Source organism: Macadamia integrifolia, chromosome 5 (genome assembly GCF_013358625.1).
Source record: "Macadamia integrifolia cultivar HAES 741 chromosome 5, SCU_Mint_v3, whole genome shotgun sequence".
Lineage (NCBI taxonomy): Eukaryota > Viridiplantae > Streptophyta > Magnoliopsida > Proteales > Proteaceae > Macadamia > Macadamia integrifolia.
Genome location: NC_056561.1, coordinates 2,873,987 through 2,899,547, shown reverse-complemented (window position 1 = coordinate 2,899,547; position 25,561 = coordinate 2,873,987). Strand labels below are relative to the sequence as shown.

The 25,561-nt window shown below is 38.8% G+C and overlaps 1 protein-coding gene across 1 annotated transcript in view; it reads left to right on the top strand.

Annotated features, from left to right (window-relative positions):
- LOC122079265 (protease Do-like 7) overlaps positions 1-25,561 on the top strand; it is a 52,176-nt gene that overhangs the window by 21,574 nt on the left and 5,041 nt on the right. The window contains exons 13-20 of the mRNA XM_042645587.1: positions 2,736-2,901; positions 3,563-4,069; positions 11,209-11,391; positions 11,680-11,785; positions 21,675-21,845; positions 21,945-22,024; positions 22,103-22,330; positions 25,306-25,521. Coding sequence (XP_042501521.1) covers positions 2,736-2,901; positions 3,563-4,069; positions 11,209-11,391; positions 11,680-11,785; positions 21,675-21,845; positions 21,945-22,024; positions 22,103-22,330; positions 25,306-25,521 — 1,657 coding nt within the window. The remainder of the gene's footprint in view (positions 1-2,735; positions 2,902-3,562; positions 4,070-11,208; positions 11,392-11,679; positions 11,786-21,674; positions 21,846-21,944; positions 22,025-22,102; positions 22,331-25,305; positions 25,522-25,561) is intronic.

Sequence of the window (25,561 nt, the reverse complement as noted above, 5' to 3'; positions counted from 1 at the left end):
GAGTCCAAGGATTAAAGTATCGGTATCGGTTGTCATATCGGTTGGCCAAAATTAAGATACGTATCGGAGGGTATTGTATCGTATCGGAGATACACCAAGATATGCTAAAGATACACACATAAATGGATAGGAAACATTTTTTTAAACACTTTTGCACAAAGAATTCTTTAAAAAAAGCTATTGATAACATGTATTATGCATAAACACTAAATTGAGGGTATTGCACTAAGAATTCAAGGTTTGTAGTCGTCCTATAAATATAAAATCCTTGTTCCCAACCTTGATTTCCACTTTAGTTAGAGAGAAATATGGCTGGCTACAACTTTGGAACAAAAACCCCTAAAAAAATCGTGTTTTTCTGAAAAATTACCCATCTTGGCCATTATATGACCGTAGCGCACTGTATCGGTACATACCGATACGTACCTATCTATATATACTGATACGTATCGATAGGTACCGATACAGTATATATCGATAGGTACCGATACATACCGAAACGTACATTTCACCTCAATTTTATATTTTCCATAGAGTCATTTCGGTGCGTATCGTATTGTATCGATGTGTATCAGTGGTGCATTGATGCATATCGGTATGTATCGTAGGATATATATCGATACGAAAGGATTTCAAAAATTTCATGTATCGTATCGGTATCGGAGATACTTTAAACCATGCCGAAGACTACCTACATAGGATCCGAGGTCAAAGTATCATTTTGGGTTTGATTTAAAAAAAAAAAGAAAAGCTGAGGTTTCCGCTATGTTTAGAAGGCCTAAAATAGGGTAAATGACAAGTTTAAGGGGCTAAAAAGACAATATGGCTACCGAGACTAACCATTGAGATGACCGGGGAAAAAAATACTAGATCTCGGCAAGATCTCGCCAAATCTAAGTAGCTTGGCCCAGTGAAACCTAGGGAGAGATTGAGCTCTTAAACCTTGGGTTTTTGCCAACATTTTAAAGTTGAAAATCGCCCGTACAACCAAAAATTAAGTTTGTTCTTAGACTGGGGGTTTGAATTTTTATCCTTTTAGAATTTGATTAAACTATTTTTATTGGATTCAAATAGGGGGTATTTGCTTATTTATAAATAAATCTTAACATTTACTTAAATGATATTTGTCGTAAGTGTTGCGCCTTGCAATAAGGCGCCAATGCAATCAGGCGGCAGTCACTCAGACTCCAACTAGGCCGCTTGGACGCGTAGGCGATGCCTTGACAACTATGTGCCCAATGCACCGATAAATAGTCCGTAGGACGTCAACTATTGGTTTACCAAAACATGTGATGTAACATTGCAACAAATAGGTTCTCTTAGGTCAAAGGTCAAGTGACGGGTGCGAATCTCATCCTCACACAAATGCGAGATTCTTACTGGATTCTTTTCTATACACAGTATGTGTATTAACAGTTATGCATTGAAATCACATTCCTAGTAGCATACACATACAATATGACAACCATATGAACAAGATGTCCAATCCCATCTTTAGTCGAGTTTTGGGTGAAAACTCATGGAACTTACAATCCCAATAAATTAATGTCATGCATAAATAAAAATAAAGACTTTTATTAAATGAACAGGGTTTAATGAACATGCATATCCAAAAATTATCTATGTGGCTTGGGTATCCAATGGAAAGTTAAAGTGGTCTTGAAACTTTAGTCATCTCTCTTGCTTGATACTAGGCCAGTTAGGGTGGGGGAGGATGATATTTAGGAGGACAACTTAGGGGTGCGCTTGGTCCAACTGTAAGGTCCGAATGTTGCGACATGGTGAAGCGATTGAAACATCCTCTCGACATTCTTGGGGTAAGGCTGCATAATTCTCGTCCCCCCCTTGGACCTCGCACATGCGGAAGCCTCGTGCACTGGGTACACCCTTTTTTTTTATATCAGCTATGAGGAAAGACAGGAAGAGTAGAATCTTTGATGACAGGAAGAAGAAGGTACATTTGTAAGATCTGCTTATAATAATTTTTTTGGCAGGTAGTGAAAAGGAGTTTCAATGTCGTTTATGTTTCCTTCATGTCCTGTTAAGATAGGCTTATCCAAGGTTTTAAGTATCCTACCATATCCACCGATACTAACCAATACATATTGTATATTCGTATCTTTAAGATACCTTAAGATACTGATACGATGTGAAACTGATACGATACCTAAATATTTATTGGTATTAGTACATGTAAGAAACCTCATCCTTTATATATAATTAATTCAATGCTCTTGTCTCGTCATACTTTGTTATCCTTTTAATACATGATATATTTTATAGATAGCTTAATTTTACTGTTTTATGCTTCAAAACTATATTCTACATATATCCTAAGCATTTCCATATGTTTTTTGACCATTTCCGTACTAACTTTAGCATATCTTGCATCTCTCTGATACGATATGGTACGTCTCTTAAAATCACCCTCCCGATACGATATCCGATGCCAATACTTTAAACCTTGGACTTATTAATAAGGCCCTAAATGTATTCCTCTTTGTAGCCTAATCGCACTCCAAATTGGCCTAATTATCTGTCCATCAAGATGTGTCTTTCTTGATTAGTATCTTTCCTTGATTTTCTCTCGTGTTCTCTATATATCATGAGCAAATTGGTGTTTTTTAAGAGCACTGAAATACATTGATTTAATACCATTTCTTGAGGATATTAGTTTGCCCACTTGCTTTGCGTTAAATTTGTAGCGGATGGCTTAGCTGAACTTCAAAGTGCAGATATATGCTCTATAGAGCAGGAGTTCCTCGGCATGCCATAATAAAGAAGTTTGCAGGAGAAGATATATCAACACTTGATGAGCTGATCTTGGTTTCAAGTAAGTTGTCTAGGGGTGCTCGAGTGCCGTTGGAATATATAAGCTACATGGATCGGCATCGGAGCAAGGTATGTGATGATTTACAAAGGAACAAGCTACAAATGTTACAAAATGAAGTTGTTACTGTTATTCCCCTCCACCCCCCCCCCCCCCCAAAGGAAAACATGATCAATTGGAAGACACAACAATTGCTTCATACCTGCATGAGATTTGCCTTAATTATTCTTTGTTATGAGATAAATGGTTTAATAATTTTTGGAGAATGGGCTATGCACTAGAGAATAGAACTCTGTTTCAGTTGTCTCCTTTTTTCCTCTTATTGTTTTCTCTTTGAATTGTCTAGCATGTATGGGATAGTTCAGATACAGTCTTGTGGACATTTTTAATATCTTTTATTGATTACTATTATCTTAGAAAGTGAAGGGTTCATGTAACCAATATGAATGATCTTGTTTTAAAACAAAATGACTTTAATTAAAATTGAATGGTGAAACAAGGTTCGTGTAGCTGGCCCGTTTAGTTGGGATAAGGTTTAGTTCTGTTGAGTTTAGTATCGAAAGGCAAAAGGTGGGGGGTTGTGGGGGCTTCTATGGTGTAGTATTTTTATGATAATGTCATGTACTTCAATCTATCCTCACTACACTTGCCCCTGGTACCACTTTATATAGCCCATTTTATGTCGACATCTTACTTAAATCTTTAAGCTTATATGTTCTACAATGGTTGCAGTCTGTCCTGGTTACAGTTGATCGGCATGAATGGTATGCTGCTCCCCAAATATACACTCGTGATGATAGTTCTGGGTTATGGACAGCAAGACCTGCATTGGCTCCTGGGTCCCTACTTTTATCTTCAAGCATCAATGGTGGCAGATTGGCTAGTGGGACAGTTGCATCAACAGCTGGTGAAGCTGTTATGGTAGAACAAATACATCAAAACAACAGCAAAGGGTGTACAGATGGCTTAAATACTATGGAGACTAGTTATGAACATGCACAGGTGTTACATTCTCGGGAAGAACCAAATGTTGAAACCAAGAAGCGGAGAGTGGAAGAAAATTCATTTGTGGATGGTGCTATTATTACATCAGACTGTTCAATGCAAGAGCCTACAGAAGAAAAGTTGGAGGACCCGAGAACCTTGGAAAACATTGGCGTCGGAGAGGATCAATCAGCAGTTGCTTCTAATGCATCCATAGCTGAGCGAGTGATAGAGCCTACTCTCGTAATGTTTGAGGTGGGAATGTTATCTCTTATATTATGTGGAGTATTTATCATTTCCTTGATCTGCAATGTAGCTGTGACTGTATGTTTTATCTCTGTTAAATCATTTCTCAGAAACATGTTAAATGACAGAAATATGGGGAAATCTCGGGCTGGGTGGGTTGTTGCACTAGTCATTTTCTCTTGGTGATAGGATTAGGACTTGCTGTTATGTGGGTCCTATCTAAGAGATTCACATAAATAGATATCAGCTTTGTCAGGTTTTCAAACTGTGGATCTTTTGATGATTTAATTGAATGCTTTAAACTAGTTAAAATAGTTTAAAAATAAAAGCACTCCAAGAATTAATATTTTGGTATGTGATTAGAAATCATCTATTCATGCTGATTTTTGTGTGTGCATATTCTTAATGGTGAGACCTCTTCACGTGTAGGTCCTGATCTTCTAAACATGTCATGCATTGCATCTTATTGGGGCCCCATATCTGTTTACATGTTTGGTGCACCTGAGACATGGAAAATATGTATTTTATGTTACTTCATAGAGAAAGGTAAAGTATGTACTTTTTCTATGAGTAGAATTGTAGAACATTGGTAGGTTTCATCTCTTCAGTCTTTGTGGCATTTGGTTATATGCTGGATATAATTAGTGTTGTAACCCATAGTTTTTAAGGCGCTGGTAAGGCGACGCCTTAGCAGCGCCTAGGCGCTAATGCGGTCTAGAGATGGTAAGGCAGTGCTCCGCCTTATGTGAAGTGGTGCCTTATGTGTTTTTTTTTTTTTAAACACATTTTAAAATTACTTGATGAAGATTCGAAATATAGATTTTTTATTGGTAGGTGTATGGTTTTGTTAACACTTGAGATGTATGGGATTAGCTTTACTCCACCAAAAATAGCCAAAACAAACAAAACAAAAACCCGATTCACAAATAGGGTTTGGATTTTGTCAAGGGTTTTAAGAAAGGGCTTTGAGAAGGAATCAAGGAACAAGGAAGAACCACTGATCCAGGAAACCATTTTGCTCCTGTAGCGGTGAGCTTCATTCACTTTATTGATTTGTTTTCTTGATGAATATCTTACATTGGTATAATATGAATCTTTAATATTTATTTAACATATGAGTAATAGGATTCAACTAGGATTTGAGCCAAATAGATTGGTTTTATAAAAAAATTACACAGGAACGCTTTAGTCGATAAGGCGACGCTTTATGCCCGCCTTATCGCTAAGGCGCTCCGAAAGACTCTCAAACGCCTCCGTCGCCTTACCGCCTTAAAAACTATGTTGTATCCGGAGTCAATCGAGTGAGGAGCTTAGTCCTTTTGCAATTTTATTTATTCCTGTGATGTACTTGGGCTTACCATTGGGAGATAATCCCATGTCTCAGTTTTTGGGACGCATTGCTGGAAAGGTTTTCCAAAAATTTGGCATCTTTGAATATAATTACTTTTCAATAGGAGGAATAATTACCCTTGACAAATCCTCATTTGAAAATCCCTTGGTCTTTTACATGTCTTTGTTTAGGATTCTGAAAAAGGTTGCTGGGAAAATAGAAAAGACCATTAAGAATTTCTTGTGGGAACCTGGGGATAAAGAAGGGGCATGTCATTGATTGGGAAGCGGTTAGTTTACTTGTTGAGGAGGGGAGCTTGGGATGGGGAATGTTCCTCTTTGCAGGCCAAGTGGTTGTGTGAGGTTCCCAATGAACCACATGCTCTTTGGCACAAGTTAATAAAATCAAAATATAGGATGGAGATGGAGAGATGGATACCCTATAGGAAATAGGTCACCTTTAGAGCCCCTTAGAACAAGCACAAGTCACCTTAAACCTATTTTCCTGGTTTGATGTGGGCAATGTGGGGAGAGAGTGAGATTTTGGGTGGACTTTTGGTGGAGGGGAAATGCCAGTTAAGGATATATTCCCTGGATTATATCCCTACCAATGGAAAGAACTCTAATAGGATATGTATGGTCATGTAACTGCTGGTGGCATATTCAGGAGTTTCTACTACATAAGAGGTCTAAGAAAGAGGGATGATAGGGAAAGCCTTAGGGAAGAAGGGAAGATCTAGAATAGAAGGGGAAGGAAGAGATCACACAATCAGACATTGCAAAAATACAACCAGGGAGGGAGAAATCGCATAAAGGGGGGGGGGGAATCATACACAACCCCAAGGCTCTCAAACATTGACTCAATTCATCATTCTTCAAATCTCATAAATTAGATTACATTAGCTCCTTTGTATAAAGAGGGCAGACTAGCAATCATAACCTAGCTAGGAGATTCCAAGTAGAACTAGACTAGAACTCCAACATGGAGTAGGTAACTAATTAATCATTCACTAATAGGGAAACTGTTTGAGATTTTAAAATGTAACCGCAAGCGTACAGATCAGTGTAGCTACGGGTCGGACACAGGGAGAGCAACCACTTTATTTTTTTGCTTCTTTTAATAATGCAAAGTGAACCGATTAATGATTGTGATCTAATTCTAATTACCGTCCTAAACATATGTATCTAAAATAACGTCCTAACCATTCGTCATCTAAGAATTTAAACACGCAAGCCACACAATTAAAATTAAATAAATAAATAGCTGAAAATAAACACCCCACGCAATTAAAAAGCAATGAAGGAAAAAAAATGCTGAAATAAAAATAAAGTAAAAGAAAGGGGATAAAGCTAGAGAGAGACTCACAAGTAGGTTTCTCTACTTAGCCCAAGGGATGCATCATAATATGAGCTTCCCTACTTGACCAGAGAGTCGCTCTTATAAGGGTTATTTTACTTGGCTTTAGGGAAAGGGAGACAATTAAAATAAAAACAATAAAATGATGGTTCTGTGGCTAGGAGGGGCAAAACTAACACATACACTAGCTATGAACCTTGAGGGAAAGGGATAGCAATAATGTAACGACTGAAATTAAAATCCTAAATTAAGAAAGAAAGGATAGTCAAAAGAGGGAATGAGAGGGGGGAGAGAAGACTACTGAAGGGGCCTACGTCCTTGAACTTCATCCCTTGAACTGAAAACTTGATCGATTTGAGATACTACCAGTACTAAAAACTAGATCTGGAATAAACCAAATCTGAAATTTCTAGTACTAGAGAAAACAAATCTAAAGAAAAAAATTGAATTTGAAAGACATGCTTCATAGCTTGTTCTTGTCATCGAGAACTAAGCCTAGAACTAGAACTTGAAAATTACAACTTCAATTGTTTAAACAATAAAAATAAAAGACTGAATCAAAAACAAAAGTGTTTGCATTAATTGAATAAAAAGAACTTACAAAAGTGTTTAAAGCATAAACCTAGAACTAGAGCTAGAGAAAGAGAAAACTAGAGAAAGAGATAGAGCAATTAAGAAAAAACCCTAGAAGAAGAATGAAGTGGCTCCTCCCCTTGTGTTAAATCTATTATATAGAGAATGGGGGAGGGAAGCTAACGATTTTAGCTTCTAAAAAAAAAAAAAGTTTTTTTTTTAATCTTGTTGATGAAGTGGAGAGAAGAGAGAAAACGTGTGGAGAGAGATCTCCCACGATTTTTCTTGCCTTTTACTTCCTATTTTTTTTCCTTTTTTCTATTTTTCTCTCTTCTTACACAAGAAACCCCCTTTGGCCGATTTTTCTTGCTTGGATTTGGACAATATTCTATTTTAATGGGAAATTTCATCCATGCCCTTGTCTTTTCTTTTATTTTTTTCTTCTGTCCTATTTTTTCTCTTTATTTTCTCTCTTCTTCAAACTTGCGTACAACCATCTTGGCCGACCTCCTTTAAGTGATGAGTAGGAGAGAAAATCTTCTTAAAAAACCCTCAACAAAATGGCAGCTAAGAGGTTTGAACTTGAGACCTCCTAATAAGCAAGGGATTTTACACACCACAACTCACCAACTACGCTAGGTAGTTGTTGTTACCAAAAACAAATCTTCAATCACTTAAGGATGTGGTCCATCGATCTTTGTTGGCATTTGGAATATTCCTTATACCCTTGGGACAACTGCAGATGGGCTAAGAATAATCAATTGTACGGTTGACCAAACGAATGTGTACTTGCAATTGAACACGTCCATCTTACTCAGAATTTCGTCCTCTTCGCAACCATGAAAAGAAATAGGATATCTTTACGTGTAAAATTGGAGATATAGCGCCTGATAGTCCTTAAGACTTTGAAAATATAAAACCTGCAAAAAGAGAGTAAAACCTAAGGTAGCTCCATTCTAAATATGTAAAATGCATGTTTTACTACACTAGATTTCACACATAAATGTGCTCATCAGAAACCTAAACTGACTAAAAACTAAAATAACAAAGGAAATAGACTCAAAACAGGACTCTAACTAAGTTAATGAATTAAATCCCGTTTTTCTATTTTCTACCTATATTTTAGGCCAACTAAAATGGTCCATTCAAAGAAAACCCATGGGATCAAAGGCCTAACACATACATAACCTAATACAAGGCTTATTTGCAATAAAATAAGCCCATTAAGTGACTTATCTACATCAAGGGATCTAGGACAGATTGCGGAATTTGCTTGATTCCTTATATAATGAGATTCACGACAAGTGGTATGGACTTTGACTAGCGATAGCATTTTCCCCCCTCCCAAATCCTTATTTATTCCACTGTGTTACATTTTCTATGCAGATGACAATGAGAGCCCCCATGGTTTATTATCCTTATAGGCTAGTTGAGAATCAAAAGTCCACTGAGATGTAAGGCGTTAGGTTGGGAATGTGGCACGAAATGCTGCTTACCTCTGGTTACTTCGAAAGAGAAGAACAGGATGGTCTCTATCTCCTCAAAGTATGTTTTATGTGAACGGGAGAAGGTGAATCCGTGGCCATCTATTTCTTTATTTCTTCTTTGCTAGATTGGTCTGGTTTCACTTCCTCACGTTGTTTAAAATATAATAATATATGAAGAACAGGATGGTCTCTTATCACCTCAAGACTGTTTCAATGAGTTCAACATAGTGATATAGAAAATCAAGACAAGATTGGCTAATGGGGCTATGGTGGAAAAAATATTTCATAAACATTGCTGCTGACCAACAATTTAGAGACTGGAGCCCATTGATATTCTCTAGGGAAATAGTGAATAGGCCAGCAATTCAATTGCAGCCTCCTCCGGAAGGAATGATTAACATGAATTTAGATAGCTGTTTGTTCCCTCGGACCGTCAGCTATGTTGGTATCATAAGAAGAGGTGATGGTTTAGTTGTTCAGGTCTGATTGGTGGGACTCTCAGAGCAAAGTTATAGGCTCAAACTGGTTTGAAGATGCCAGAGAGGAAAGGTTTTTATCAACCGTAGAGGGCGATTTACCTAATTTGATTTAATGGGTGCGAGATCAAGTGAAGAACCATGGTGATACAATCATTACATCGGATCTGTTCAATCATTGGCATCACGTATGTAAATCATATTTCAGAGGAACCCAAGGACTACTAATAATGTTGCAAAGGGTTGTGAACCAAGATATGTTTTGGAAATGTCATTTCATTGTGAAGTGAGACTATAGAAATGAGACCATCTTTTTTGGTTTAGCTTTGATATTTATATTATATGGTCTCACAAGTCATAAGGCTCTATTTTGTTGTTGTTATATCATGACCCTGTAATATCTTTCCTTTATCATCAATAAAATTGGTACTTACAAAAAGAAAAAAGAATAATAAAAGAAATGTAGTGTTAAACCTGTTTTTGAAATCGTTTTGCTCCAAAACCGTGCCCATCTTTTGCATCTTTAACTGTCAACTACTTCCAAACTTACTATATTTTTACAAAAATGTTGGATTCTTTGTTCTTCACCCCCCCTTTTTTTATTATATATATTAAGTTTAATGTTACTTAAACAGTGCACTTGACCATTTTACATCCAGTAGATTGGCTCTTGTGAGACCTTTTAGGATGCTAGTACTGCCACTGAATAGTGCTTCCCCCTCCACAAAGGCGGTGATGATTTCATTTGCTAACACTAAAGACTGTAAACTATGTAGTACAAATTTATGTTCAAATTCTACTCGGTACAAGTTTCTGTCAAATTGATTGTTCAACTTTTCAAATTGTTGGTAACATCGTCAAAGTCTAAAAATAAGCGAGGAGAGCAAGTGCAAAACAGTCAAATTGGTGGTCTATTTGGCACCATATTGTTGATTGCTTGACTGATGTGAATAGGAGGAAGGTAATGGAAACCACTTGGCATACAAAATTGTAAAGAAGTTGAGCGGCCAGGGATTGTTAGTGAGGTAAAAACTGACCTTGTTAAAAGATATCTGAGAACCTGATAAAGCATCATTCCCTCCCTTAATTTTAGTTGATCAACTGAATACTTGCACCTTGTGAAAAACCAGGACACTCACAGAAGCTTTTGTCCTTGAATAAATAAATAAGGTGAAAGTTCTCCGTTACCCCCTGAATTAGTGTAAGTACTATCATTGAGATTCATGGACTTGACCCGTTGTTGGCATCTTTGGACCAAGGAATTGTTGAATATGGCATTTTTAGGAGGTGTCAAGCTGTATTATAGATTGCGTAGGCAAGCCGCAATTGAGCCAAGTAACCCCGAAAATCTCTCTCTCATGCATTATTGTTTGTTCTTACCAAGAAATCATCAAAACTTCTTCTAGCATCCTCTGAAGACACCCTGTGACTAGTATTCAATTTTGATGGGTTCCCATGGTTTACATTAGGACTAATCTATGAAAGGATGCATCTTTATGCTAAATTTTTTTCCTAGTGTGATCAAATGGATAAAATGTATTCAATAAATAACCTTTACTCAAGTCTCAATCTTATGAGGATGCTATCTCAGTGCACACACCCGATATTGCAAACGTTGGGCCATGAAACATGTGCATCAAACTCTGAACCATAAAACCAAGAAGGATTTATCCCCTGCCCAAAGGTTTTTCAAGAGGTTGTCCTGCCCCCACCTAAAGCACTTAACAAACCATATGGCACATTTTGTCACCACCATGTTAAAGTTTCACTTGTTTTTCTTTAACATCATTCATAATAGTTTCAAATTATTGACCTCTCATTTGTATGTTGGCAAAGTTTTCGAGTTATCATAATGTTGTCATGCTTTGTATATAGCTGGTTAGCATCATCCATTTATGCTCATACAAGTTATGGTAAAAAATGCAGGTGCATGTGCCATCATCGTGTATGGTTGATGGTGTTCACTCACAGCATTTTTTCGGGACTGGTGTTATTATATATCATTCTCAGCACATGGGATTGGCCGTGGTTGACAGGAACACTGTAGCCATATCTGTTTCCGATGTGATGCTGTCATTTGCTGCATTTCCGGTGGAAATTCCTGGGGAGGTAAATTGATTTTTTTTTGGTGAATATAAGGCTTAGTTGAGTTGAGTTGAGTTGTTTGGTAATCATGCAATTAAAGAGCAACCCAGTGCACAAGGCTTCCGCTACTGCAGGGTCTGGGAGGGGCAAATGTATGCAGGCTTACCCCCTGCTTCGTAGGAGAGGCTGTTTCCAAGTTTTGAACCTGTGACCAACAGGTTGCAATAGTGCAAATTACTCGTTGCACCGCAGGCTCACCCACTTTTGGTAATAATGTCCAATATTTAGCTCACTTCTAATTTGGCATTGTAGGTGGTTTTCCTTCACCCAGTTCACAATTATGCTCTTGTTGCATATGATCCTTCTGCTCTTGGAGCTGCTGGTGCCTCAGCTGTACGTGCTGCAGAACTTCTTCCTGGTGAGTTTGAACTCTTATTGAAGCCCAATTTATATAATACATTGCGTTTTTCTCTAGTTCTAGAATGTCCTCCTCTCTTTAATATAGCATGAGCTCGTCTCTCAAACTCAAACTTAATGTTTGTCAGATACCTGGTAAGAGTTGCAAAATATCGAGTTTTCAAAAACTAATATCTTAGTCTTACCCTAAACCCCCATTGGACCTCTTATGGAAGGGATCCCTCTTCTTAGTGGTTCTTTCTTACCGCTGGCCTGCTGTGTATCATAGGTTGAAGAAGATGAGACTCCTCCTAAATAGCACATATGACCCTCTCTTATAATATTTGCAAACAGGCCCTCGTCTCTTAAATTGATGTTCAAGAGTTCATTCTTTCTTATTGTTATTCCGAGAAATACTCCCTCTTCAATCAATTGATTTCAGTTGACCCCCAAACCCTATTTTTGTTCACATATGGTCCTAAACTTCAAATTAATTACACAATTGCTACTCAACCATCAAATTAAGATACCTATCACTCTTGTGGGCTCATAGTGAACCCAAATGTGAACCCAGGACTGCCATCAAGTGCTCTTCCATCTCTTATTTTCTTGTTGTCAACTTGTCATGTTGTACCGCCTTCGCCCTTGTATGGGGTGGAGGATTGGACTTGGCTGCTTTTATTGTCGTGACTTTTTACCTTCAATTATTAAAGAGATATGGAAAGGAAAATGAGACAATTCTTGAATGTTTGATTTTTACCATCTCAGTAAACTTCCAATAAATGCTCCTTCATCTTGTGTTCTCATTTAGAACTCATGTATACCCACAATATGTAATTCATAACCTCTGGATGCGCCATTTGAAGCATGCATCCACAAATAAGTGTAGTCTGTCTTTGTGTGCCACTGCATATGTAGAGTTGGTCAAATTAACATCTGTTTGAAGATAATCCCAGTGCTAGCATTAAAAAATTGCATTTACATCTTATTTGTATATTTCGTTTCAGTGGCTGTTTCGGTTTTGTTCTCAAAGTTCAGTGCTTCGATAGTTTTGATGAAGTATACCAGTTTATATGTATGGGAAAATTGCCACGTCAATGTCCCAACTAGATAAGGTTTATCTTAACTACCCCGAGGGGATTTGTGCTGTTGGCCAAGACCAACACCTCAAAATTAAAATGTCATGAGTTCAACCCTCACTGGGGCCAAATTATCAGAAAAAGGGTTATCTTAACAGCCCACATAATTCTGCCATGTGTATAGTTGTCGAGGCATCGCCTAAGCACCACCGAAGCGTCCAGGATCTTCCTTGAGTCCAAGGCAGGGTTTAAAGTATCGGTATTGGTGGGTATCAATATGTATCGTATTGATATCTTTCAAAATGTTACTATATGATAAGGTAAAGTATCGGTCCGTATCGTATCGTATCAGTATCAGTGAGTAATGATACGATACATGATGCTGATACTTTAAACCTCAGTCCAAGGCAACAACATGCTTTGTTAACACCTCAAGAGTTTATTTTGATTTATATTTATAACTTTTTTTTGTTGATGGGTATACTAATATTATATCCTTTGCTTTGTTTATCTTATGTGGTTTTCTCATATTAGGCTACTACTAGCATAATTATATCATAACTGCATTGATATGGCTTCTATATTTTGTATATAAACATTATTTTATATTGCATTGGTATGGCTTCTATGTTTTATATAAACATAATTATATAAAGGGCGAGAGGACCCTGTCGGTTTGGCATTGGAAACACCTGACCGGAGGGCCAATGGGAGGGTATGCGGGAGCATATTCAGCGCACATCAAGTGGGGGCAGTACGGTCTTTTCACACCTTGCATAGTCTAGGAGTTTCCAGTGCCAGACTGGCAGCGTTCGTTTTCCCTTATATAAAATTCTTATTGCTATATTACATATAGTCATATATTGCATGGCCTGGGGCACCTAGCAACGGCTAAGAGGCGTGGACGCCATGTAACCTAGGTGCCCCTCCAACACCTTGTTTGTCTAGTCACCATGACAACTATGGGCACGTGATAGGATGATATGGCAATTCTGAGCGGATAGAAAAGGCAACATGTGGATTGGCCATGTGTCAAATTCTAGATTTAAATTCAATCAAACATCCCTTATGTGTGTTTATGCGCCCATTTATTTTTTGGCCGTCCATGTATCAGCATATATCCTCTTGTAGTCCTTCTGTAGCCCTTGATTTTTAAAACTTTATTTTGCCACTTGGCCACCACAAAATTTGGCCCCCATCCAACATGCCATGTGACCAATATGTTCCAAAAGGGTTGACCAGAGAGGCTTCTCATAGTGGGTCAACAAGGAAATGTTAACACACCATACAGAAAGAAGATTGGTTTAACAACAATAATAACTCAGCCTTATCCCAACTAAATGGGTCGGCTTAGGGGTGTCAATAGGCTGGGTTGGGCTGGGCCCATCTCTGTCGGGCCTAGCCTAGCTTGACCACTTGGAATCCTTACACCGTGAATGCCCGACGGGCCTAGCTTTGGGGGGCATGGTATGGTTTATAATTGGGTCGGTGGCGGGCTTTAATCAGGCTACCTTAAACGGGCCTTAAGCGGGTTATCGATCTATTTAAGTCTAAACGGACTTTAAAAGTGCCTACCCTAAAATTTTTTTCTTAAGTGGGTTGAAGGCCTAGAAATATGTGATGCAAATCTTTAATAAAGAAGAGAAATGATATGAGATTATGGTTGTTCTTACTTATCAAAAAAAAAAAAAAAAGGGATTGTGACTATTACAACTTACAAAACAAAGCTTAATTAAACCAAATCCTATTACAAAGCAAAGGGTAAGAAAATTTAATTAGTTTCTTACTGGTAGTGGCAAACTAGGAATTTTATGTAGTATTTAAGGGGGTCGTGCTGGGTCGGGCTACAACGAGTTGGTTCAAGCCGGGCGTATAAAAGTGGCAGTTCGGTTGGGCACTCGACGGGCTCAACACGTTTATTAATTGGGCCGGTCTAGGTCAGGCTGTAAAAGTGTCGGGCGTACCAGTGCAGGCTCAGAATTGACACCCCTAGGTTGGCTACATGGATCCTTGCCCTCCAATCAGCTTTATTCGATGTCATACTTGATACAAGGCCTAAGCTATACACGTCTTTCCTCACCACTTCACCTAGGGTCATTTTAGGTCTGCCCCTTGCTCATTTAGTTTCTTTTATTTGAATCAAATCACTCCTCTGTATTGGGCCATCTAAAGGGTTTTGTTGAACAATAGTAATGCTACCTCAAACGACTTTCTCGTAGCTTATCATGTATCGGAGTTTCTTCCAAATCAGCTATAATATGATCATTCCTTACTTTATCCTTCCTAGTTTGCCACTCATTCATCTCAACATCTCATCTCCGCTACATTGAGTTTATCTACATGATGCTTTTTTAACTCCCTAAGATTCCGTACCATATATCATAGTCAGTCATATGGCTGTCCTATAAAATTTTCTTTTAAGTTTTAGAGGAATACGTTGATCACACAACACTTTATACGTACTTCTCCACTTCATCCATCCTATTTTAATTCTTTGTGAAACATCATCTATATCACCTTCTTTATATATGATTGAGCTCAGATGCCTAAAACAATCACTTTGCAAAACCTCCCTCATCAATTTTCACCACTTCATTATCTATCCTCATGTAGCTAAAGTTATAAACCATTATACGATATACTCTATCTTTGTTGTACTTATCGTAAGACTTCCCATACCAAGGTTGATCTCGATAACTCCAACTTAACGTTAATCCTTACTTTTGTCTCATCCACCAAAATAATATCATCAGCAAAAAGCATACTCCAAGGAACCTCATCTTGAATGTCTCTAGTTAATTCATCCATGATAAGTGCTAACAAATAGTGGTTAAAAAAAGTCCAATTGTAATTTGGGAATTCACTGGTTTCACTACTTTGAAACCCCCCCCCCCCCCCCCCCCAGTTCTTACCCTAGTCACCACTCACCAACACCATCATACTTATTTTTTATTATGTCCACATATTTATTGAAACACTTCTCTCTAGTACTTGTCAGGTTAACTCTCTAAGGACTTTGTCATAAGCTTTTTCTAGGTCAATAAAGACCATATGGTGATCCTACTTGCAATTTGTAAATCTTTCCATGAGTCTCCTAAGTAAACTTCTGTCGTGGATCTTCCTGGCATAAAACCAAATTGGTTCTCCATAATAGTAGTTTCTTTTCTTAGGTGGGCTTCATTTACCCTCTCCCCTGATTTTTTGTTGGGTGAATAGTAAATGCATTAAAAGAAGGGGCGGGAAAGATATAGTTCTAAAGGGGAAGTTACAAACCCAATAAGGGATACAAAAGCCCATAAATGACACCAATCAGGGCCCACATGACCTCAAAGAATTTCTACAGCCCGGCCCATATGACCAAACAGAGGAGAATGGCCAATCAGTCTGAACCAGGAAGAGAACCATAAACCCTAATCCTAACATCTCAAAACAATAGTGCCTAACCGCCAACACCAAAGAGCACCGCCGGAGAAGAGGCAGCCACGGTGGAGGAGCGCTGGCCTTGCGGAGGGCCACGGCCAAGCGGGCAGTTGGCCTAGCGGATGGGTCCCTAGGCGAAAGGGCGTCGGCCTTTCTGAGGGCTACTACGGAGTGGCTACCGACCCAGAGTGGCCCAGCGGGCTGGTGTCAAAGAGGTTGCTGCCGATTGGAACAAAAAGTCCAAGCCACAAACCGAAAGCTAGGCTGCGAGCGATCGACAGGCCCAATGGAGCAAGCAGACAATGAGGGTGGAGGTCAACGAAGCGAGTAGGTGGACATACCAAGCATACCCGACATCCAGATGGGTAGCCACGAAAAGGTGACAACCGACGAGATAGCAGGCCTAGCTCGAATGGAGTCCAAAAGGGCTGCAGGTATGACGAGCAGCCAACCGAGAAGCAGAACTGGGGGAGCAGACGAGGCAGCGGACAGACTAAATGAGCCTGATGGCAACCGGAAGGGCAGAAATTAGTAGGCCTAACGGGAGAGGCATCCAAAAGGGTTGCAGGCTTGGCGGGATGGCGACAGAAAAGCAGCTAGCTCAGAAGGGCTAGCACCAAATCATCTACTGGCCAAGTTGGGCAGGAGACTGACAGGAAAAGGAGCCTAGCTGTTGCAGTAGCCTCAACACCGATCGAGATGACCGACACTAGCAATAATAGGAGAAGGGAAAGGGAGTGGAAAAGGAAGAAGGGAGAGGGAGAGGAGAGGGAGAGGGAGAGGGAGAGGGAGAGAGAAGAAGACGAAGAAAGGAGAGGGAAAGGGGAGACCGATGCTAGCAACAGTGGAAGAAGAAGGGAGGAGTCGATGAGGAAGAAGGGAAAGAGGAAGAATAACAATGGAGGGAGGGAGGGAGAGAGAAAGGAGGAGATTGGGGGGGCGGGGGAGCAGCCCAGCCAAGAGGCGGCGGTATCCTTGGCTTTGCTTTGGTCTCTAGGGTTTTGGGAGTGAGGTTTTCAAAAATGCCATACTGCCCCCCTTTCCCTTGATGGCATAGTATAACTCACTAGTTTTATGCCTCTATAGTTATTGTAGCTCTGAATATCACTTTTATTTTTATAAATCGGAACCACAATGCTTCTCCTTCGTTCGTCTAGAATTTTTCTTGTGCTTATAATGTTATTAAATAGCTTGGTTAGCCAAGATATCACAAATTGCTAAGCTATTCCACTCTTCTATTGGGACCTCATATAGGCCTTGTGCCTTGCCTACTTTCATTATCCTTGAAGCTTTTTTAACTTCAAGCGCCCTGATTTTTTGTATATATTTATGACATATAGTGTCTTGATGGGTATTACAATCTTTCAGGATATTATTACGTGAAGCGTCTTCATTTAGTAGGTTGCAGAAATAAACTTTGGATCTCTCCTTAATGTCTTCATCCCTTATTAGTACTTTACAATTTTCACTTTTAATACATCTAACATGGTTGAGATCTATACTGTTCCTTTTCCTCATTTTCTCTATCTTATAGATAGCTTTCCCCCCTTCCTTTGTGCTCAAATTGTTATAGATATTTTCATATTTCTTCGCCCTTGGTTAACCAAAATGTTTTTTCTAGAAATTTTAAACCTTTGTAGATTCTCTACATCCTTAGTCTTTTCATGTGTCTTAAAGTTTAAACTAGAGTTCTTAGTCTTAATGGCTTGAACTTCGTTGTCGCACCACCAAGTCTCCCTAGAAGAATGACGTTTCATTTGATTCGCCTAGGACATCTTTAACAATTTTTTTAATACAAGTAGAAGTAGTCATCTCGTTCTACATCATATTAGCGGCTCCCTCAAAGTCCCATTTTCCTTGGGGCCCCAAAGGGGAGAAAATACGAAAACAAGAAAATGAAATCAAAATACAAAGAGACACACCCCACATTGAGAGGGAGAGAGTCCAAGAGGCTACAATATGCCTATTTCTGACAGAGTCTACACATCTAAAAGGGACCATAGATAGCTCCCACACTCCGCATTAGGAAAGGGAGAGATTCCAAGAGGCTACAGTATGCCTATTTCTGATAGAGTCAACATCTATAAGGGACCATAGATAGCTAACTTCTGAGGTTGAAGGAGATGTACCAAATCTATTGGAAGGATTTGGGGTTGGGAGTCCATCTTCTAAGGTTGCACTAGCCAAATATGGTGGATAGCCCCATTGAAAGCAAGCTTAACAACACGATCACAAAGAGGAGCCTCCAAAAGTCATATCCACCTAAATCCACTCAACGCTGAAACGGAAAAATGTATTGCTTCACTGACCAACAAGGAGTAAGGAGATAAGACCAAATCCCAGATGAGAAGGGGCAACTGAAGAAGAGATGGTCCACATCTTCGATAGCATTCTAACAAAAGTTACAATGAAAAGGGACCAGGATGCGCCTTTGGAGAGGAAAGGACTGTGTGGGCAGGAAAGAGGTGAAAACTCTCCAAACCATGAAGCTGTGATGAGGAATATGGGAAGAGAACTAATAACTTGTGCCAAAGAACTGTCTATCCTCGAACTTTGATGAGATCCCAAGCCGACTTCAAAATAAAGGTACTTGAAGGGGAAGCTGACCAATAATCTGTTCACCTCTACTAGAAGGCAATCTGGAAATACTCAAGGGGCTAGCCCATATAGGACTCAACACATCAGAGGGGGATATGGGAGGAGCCCAATCATCACTCAAAGTAATGTTAGAGACCAAAGCCAATCTATCAGAACCACAACTGTAAAGGCACCATCATCAATCAAGCAGGCTATAGATCTTAGGGCAAAAGGATGTAATTGAAGTAGCTTTTGTCAAACCCAAGAATTATCTAAGGGTAAGGGGACCGCCTAGATAGAGGCTCTCTGGAGGAGCCTAGAGTAAACCTAGTCAACACAGATGCTCTTCTTTTCTGAAGCTAACCTCTATATCAGCTTGAAAACACCTGTGGAGTTGATGTCCTTTATGTGCAACAATCCTAGACCTCCTGCAACTTTGGGGAGGCAAACTGAGGCCCAAGAGATGGGGTGAAGGAATCTAGAACAATCTGAACCTTTCCGAAGGAAATAGCACATGAGCACCTCAAGTTTCACAATGATAGCCTAAGGGAGACCAAAAATACGAAACCAATAAAGGTAGGTGGGTTGAAGAACCGATCTGATCAACAGAAGATGGACCACATATGATAGCAATTTCCCTTTCCAAAGTTGGAGTCTTTTGCACATAAGATCAAGCATAGGGGTGCAATGATTGGGAGCTAATCCAGAAGGGATCAAAGGCAATCCAAGGTATTTAACTGTTAGGGAGCCAATGGAGAAACCAGTTAACTCCTTTAAGCAAAACTTGGGTCCTCGAAAACACCAAAGAGAAACAAAATGGACTTAGAAAGGTTGATGGAAAAAGCATTGACATACACTTAAACTGCCTCAAACAAGACATGGAATGCCGGGCAGAGAATGGGTCAGCTTTAAAGGAAAGCATGAGATCATTGGCAAAGCCAAGATGGGTGAGGTTCAATGCCTTGCATTTAGGGAGAGGAGTAATAAGCTGCTGTTCAGCATGGGATTGATGTGTCAAGACTCAAGAGAAGACTTTGAGGGCCAAGGTGAAAAGATAAGGGGAGGGGGACAGCCCTAATGGATACCCAAGGAGGAGGGGAAATAACCGACAAGACTACCATTTATGAGGGGAAATGACATTTTGTGCATGGCATTGGTAATTAAGTCTCATCTTAAAGAATCAAAAACTTTATGGATATCTATTTTTATGAGAGCAACCGAGGAGTGATTTTTCTGCCAAATTGTTTGACCACTTTATCAGTAAATGATTTCAAAGTATCTCCTTTTAAGCTCCATCACCTTATCATAGGGCAAATAAGCTCACTTTCCTTACAATTTTGCGTACTAATGCACATAATGCATGACCACTAATCTATGTTGTGTGATCAGGTTCACCCCTGGTATAATCTTACAGTCCTTACATAACAATCTATTGGACCTTCTAATTTAGAAAAAATCTATATGGCTACTATGATGCCCACTTTTGAAGGTAAATAAAACAATCTCAATTCTTATCTCCCATTGTTGTACCTAAGTAAATGCCCCTCTCTATTTTTGAAGTAAGTATTTTCAATAGATAGATTATAAGCCATAGAAAATCTAAATTCCTCTCTCCAAAACCATATCCTCCATTTACTCCTTTATTGTCTCTATGATCTTTCCCAACACGTCCATTCATATCACCTCCTATTATAATATTTTCTCCTTGACAAAACCTTGCACTTATCCATCCATGTGCTCCCAAAATTGCGACTTACTACTTTCATCCAATCATGTTTGAGGTGTGTAAGGACTAATTATATTGACTACCTCTTTCTCCAACACAGCATGATGAATATAATCCTATCTCCGAATCTTTTAATATGCACCACATCATTCTTTAAATCTTTATCCATTATTATGCCTACTCCACTACTATTGCTTTTATCCCCGTATACCAGAGTTTAAAGTCATCCAGCTCAGCTCTTTTACCCTTCCATCTAGTCTTTTGAATACCGGTTACATTAATCCTTCTCCTCATAACATCTATCGATTCTAGACTCTTACCCGTTAATGATCCAATGTTCCAAGATGATAATCTAATTCTATGCTTTAGGGCTAGGTATTTACCCGCACTAGTTCATAGTGTGAGAACCCTTGCCTACTTGTCACCACATCCGGGCGTCGACGCGGTGTGTTGCTTACAAGGGACGCCCTAGCTAACCCTTGCTCACTTTTCACTACACCTAGGCCATAGTTTAGCACAACGCTTATTCTGGCGGGGAAAGCCCTAGCATAACATTTATTATGAGGTTGTAGAGTCCATGTAAATGGGTTGTGCTAGGGTTTTTTAAGGTGCTGGCTGCTGGCCTGGCACACCAATCCTCCCCATTTATCTGGCTTGGGACCGGCAGCAAACACTGGCTGAGTTTTTTAAATCATGAATCAATGTAAAGATTGGTTTAAACTAAATAAAATATTATAACATGAATACATGTCATTTTTAAAATAAATATATTGGTTTGGAGTCTTTGGACTTGGGGAAGCCTTGAAATGGGCTTCATAGCAGAAACGGAAAAGGTTAGTTATATATCAGTTTCATTTATCCCGACTTGAATTCCAGTGAAACAGGGTTCCTTTATGGCCACTGAAATATTTCAATTTTTTTGGCCAAAAAGAAAACAAAATCTAGAATTAAGATTTTCATACATTCTAATGTTACTTCTCAAGTTATGCTATAAAAGCCTACAATGTACTTGTGATGGATATGCTTTGTATTCTGCCATGCTGATTCCATCGTGTAGTAAGAATTGTATAGTTCATTTTTAAATTTTTATATACTTATTGGTATGATAGAACCTGCTTTGCGCCGAGGAGATTCAGTCTATCTTGTGGGTTTAAGTAGAAGCCTGCAAGCGACATCAAGGAAATCCATTGTTACCAATCCTTGTGCAGCCCTCAATATTGGCTCAGCTGATTGCCCACGTTACAGAGCAACCAATATGGAAGTCATTGAGCTTGATACTGGTAATTCAGAATTGACAGAATGTCACAGTTGTGTAAATTAAGTTTCTTGTGCATTTAGTTTGTGTATCTCCTCTTACTGTTGTATAAATCTGTTGCCAGATTTTGGTAGTACATTTTCTGGTGTACTCACTGATGACCGTGGAAGGGTTCAAGCAATTTGGGGGAGCTTTTCCACTCAGGTTTGTCCCAGTTTATTTTTTATTCTGATCTGCTTCGTTATGGGGTAGCATGTTCTGACACTAACATGCCCTTTGCAGCTGAAATATGGTTGTAATACGTCTGAAGATCATCAGTTTGTTAGAGGTCTTCCAATTTATGCAATCAGTCAAGTCCTTGACAAGATCATTAATGGTACCAAGGGGCCACTGCTGCTGATAAATGGTGTTAAAAGGCCTATGCCTCTTGTTAGGATGTTAGAGGCTGAACTTTACCCGACTTTGCTATCCAAAGCTAGGAGTTTTGGACTGAGTGATGAGTGGGTCCAAGTATGATTTCTTCTCCAGGATACCTTTTTTTTACCCCTGCTCTAAGCTTTATCTCATCTCTGCATGAATTATGAATGTATATAATCCTGCTTTATTCTTTGCATATGCTGTTGCTTTCATCATATCTGCTTTTCGGATTGCTTTTTTCCATGTAATATTTTCTTCTGTACAAACCTTTGACCTGTTGACTGGGTGAACTGGTTGACAGGGATCCAGTCTTTGAACACCTTAGTTCTAGAACTCGAGGCTCCTGGTGTATGCTTACTTTATATGCATGGGTGAACAGATTTGTTAGAAAAATCTGGTAACTTCTCTGTGCAGCTATCAAAAGGCAACAAAAAAGGCCAGCAAAGAAAGGTAGGAACATAAAAGGGAAAGAGGAGAATACTCACCACTAATCCACCATTCAACTTCTCCAGGATGCCTCCCCCCCGGCCCCCCGCAGCTTTATAACCTTACATTCAAGATGCAAAACCTGGACTATGATTGGTTGATTTTCGAGTGATCTAGGAATCCCTGGGTGTACTTTTCAGAACTGGATGGTCAAGACTCAAGATTATGTACTTGATTATTAACTTTAAAGGTACAGGAAAGAATACCATATAGGATTGGGTTTGGGATGTATGTCAACTATCAACACATTTTGGGAATGGCATTCAGTCCATGTCACCAAGCTTTTGGTTTCTGCAACTTGTGGTAGCATCAGGTTGCTGGAGACCAAGTAGGATCATCAGGTTTCTGGGAACCAGATAGCATAAGGTGGTTGTGAACCGGACATTATAAAGTTGCTTTAGACCAGACAACATAAGGTTGTTGTGGACCTGATATGTATTGTTGCTGAATACCACAAATAACCATCTTCATAGATAAAATTGTTGTTGAGGACATGGGTAGATGACACAAACAAATAAATAATTATCTTTAACTAATGACTTGAGCAGATAATAATAATAATCTCCAATCTCTCCCTGATGTGTAGTATTGCACATGGACAAATTATGCGGAGGATGCAATAAAGGATAATTCACCAGCATATGATAGCAATACTTAACATTGAGAAAGATGAGCATCATATAAATCCCATAATCATGAGCAGCCACAAACAAGATCCCAATAGGTCAGATATAAAACTAATATGAGCAAATAATCTCCAATAATAGCAATAACAACGATCACTCCATGCAAATACTAATCTCTTTAGAAAGAACTTCGAACTGATTTGATCTAGGGCAAACCAAATCAATAAAATTGCAAATATATATAACCAATGACAATTCTGTAAATTCTGGCCACACTTATGGGCATACTTGAATAATAGAACTCAATTATAAAAAAGTGGCAGAATTGTAATAAATTGATAACAAATAATGCAATTAGGGTTCCAATACCCTGCTCACATCACTTATGGTCCCACCCAATCTATAAGACTCCAAATATTAAAAGGCAATGGCAGTTTCATAAATAACCAGAAATTTTCAAGGGGCTATTGGTAAATGTAGAAGAAATGGGACATGAAGGGAATTACTATTTATTAATTGTGGACAGACTTGGCAGTGACACAAAATGAGGAGCAAAACATAAGGAAAAAAGTGGAGGCAATATGGGAAACCAACTTTAAAAACGAAGCAATATCATGGGTGGTTGGGTATTTTAAAGCAGTAAGTCGAAGAACATCTTCTAAGTTCTCCAGAAATTCGCAACCAGTAGCAGCAAACGACAATCAAATTGAGTATGAAACCAACAAATCAAACATCAATCAGCAAAGATAGCAGAAGGGGGGATAATACCAGAAAACTTCAAGGCAGTAAAAGAACCCATTGCTCTTCTATTCTTCAATACAGCAGCGGAAAAAGACTGGCAATAAATCAGCAAATAAAGCAGCATTAGCTGAAGGATATTGATTAGCAGAAGTCTTTGATCAGAAATCTTCAGGTATGATCTTCATCAAATAATTCAATCGTTTGAGTATCTGAAACGCTAGTTCTTTCTTCTATTAACTAGGGTTTCACATAGTGGAATGGGCAGTATAGGTGGCTGTACAACACAAACCAGAAAGCTAAAACGACTATCAAGGAGAAAGCAAGTACTGGTTACAGCTTTGATACCATGTAAAAAATCAGGAACTGAAACCAATAGCCGCAAAGTAGGAGAGAGAGAGAATTATTGAACCACGATAGATTTAACTTGACCTGTCACGGTGATGCTTTGTTCTATTTACAGGAGACTCAACTACTTACTAAACTAACTCATAATACGATAGGGACAAACCTCCTTATCGTGACATCCACTAACTAATGTACCACTGGGTACATGTTTTAACGCATTATAAATACATACTATTTCTACTGATTGGAATTGACACAGTTCTTTACAATCCATAGCTCACTCCTTTGCTGCTTTTTATTCCTTCTCTCTTATTCTTTCCTTGATTTTCTTCATGTTTTTTGGTTGTTCTAGGTCTGAAACTGTTACCTCTTCTTTCCTATTTGTGACAGATTTTCTGCCTCAATCGAGCTTCTCTATATTCTTACATGTATTGACATGTTATAAGAACTAATAATATGATATTCTTTCGATCAACTCAACAAATTGATTGGAAGTTATTCTATATGGTGATTGGTAGCATCTTTAAAAATCTTGGAACAATAATAATATAGTGGGTGCTCACTTGTGCTTTCAGCATAATGCAATGTGCCACCACGTAGAGCAATGTGTAGTAGTGCAGATAAATTTAATCTATTACATGATAGTTGCACACTTTCACATGGTCAGAGTTGCACCCCACCTCTATTTATACTCTTTAACCGCCAACTTATGATGGTTATGATATTTGGTTGCTTGACAATTTAAAAATACATTGCTTCCTGAAACAACTTCTGTGACGTTTTGTTGATGTAATGATGTTTTTATTTGCTTCTTTGTTCCCATCATCGTTGTGATAAATGTCTTAACTAATCTTTAGTAACCTTTCACAGGCTCTAGTCAAGAAAGATTCAATAAGGCGTCAAGTTTTACGTGTTAAAGGTTGCTTGGCTGGATCAAAAGCTGAGAAAGTGCTAGAACAAGGTGACATGCTTCTAGCAATTAACAAAGAACCTATAACATGCTTCCGTGACATAGAATGTGCTTGTGAAGAGTTTGACAAATATGGTGACAATGAAAGGGGACTTAATATGACTATTTTTCGACAGGTACGTCAAAGTAGTTTCTCCCCCCCACCCCCACCCCACC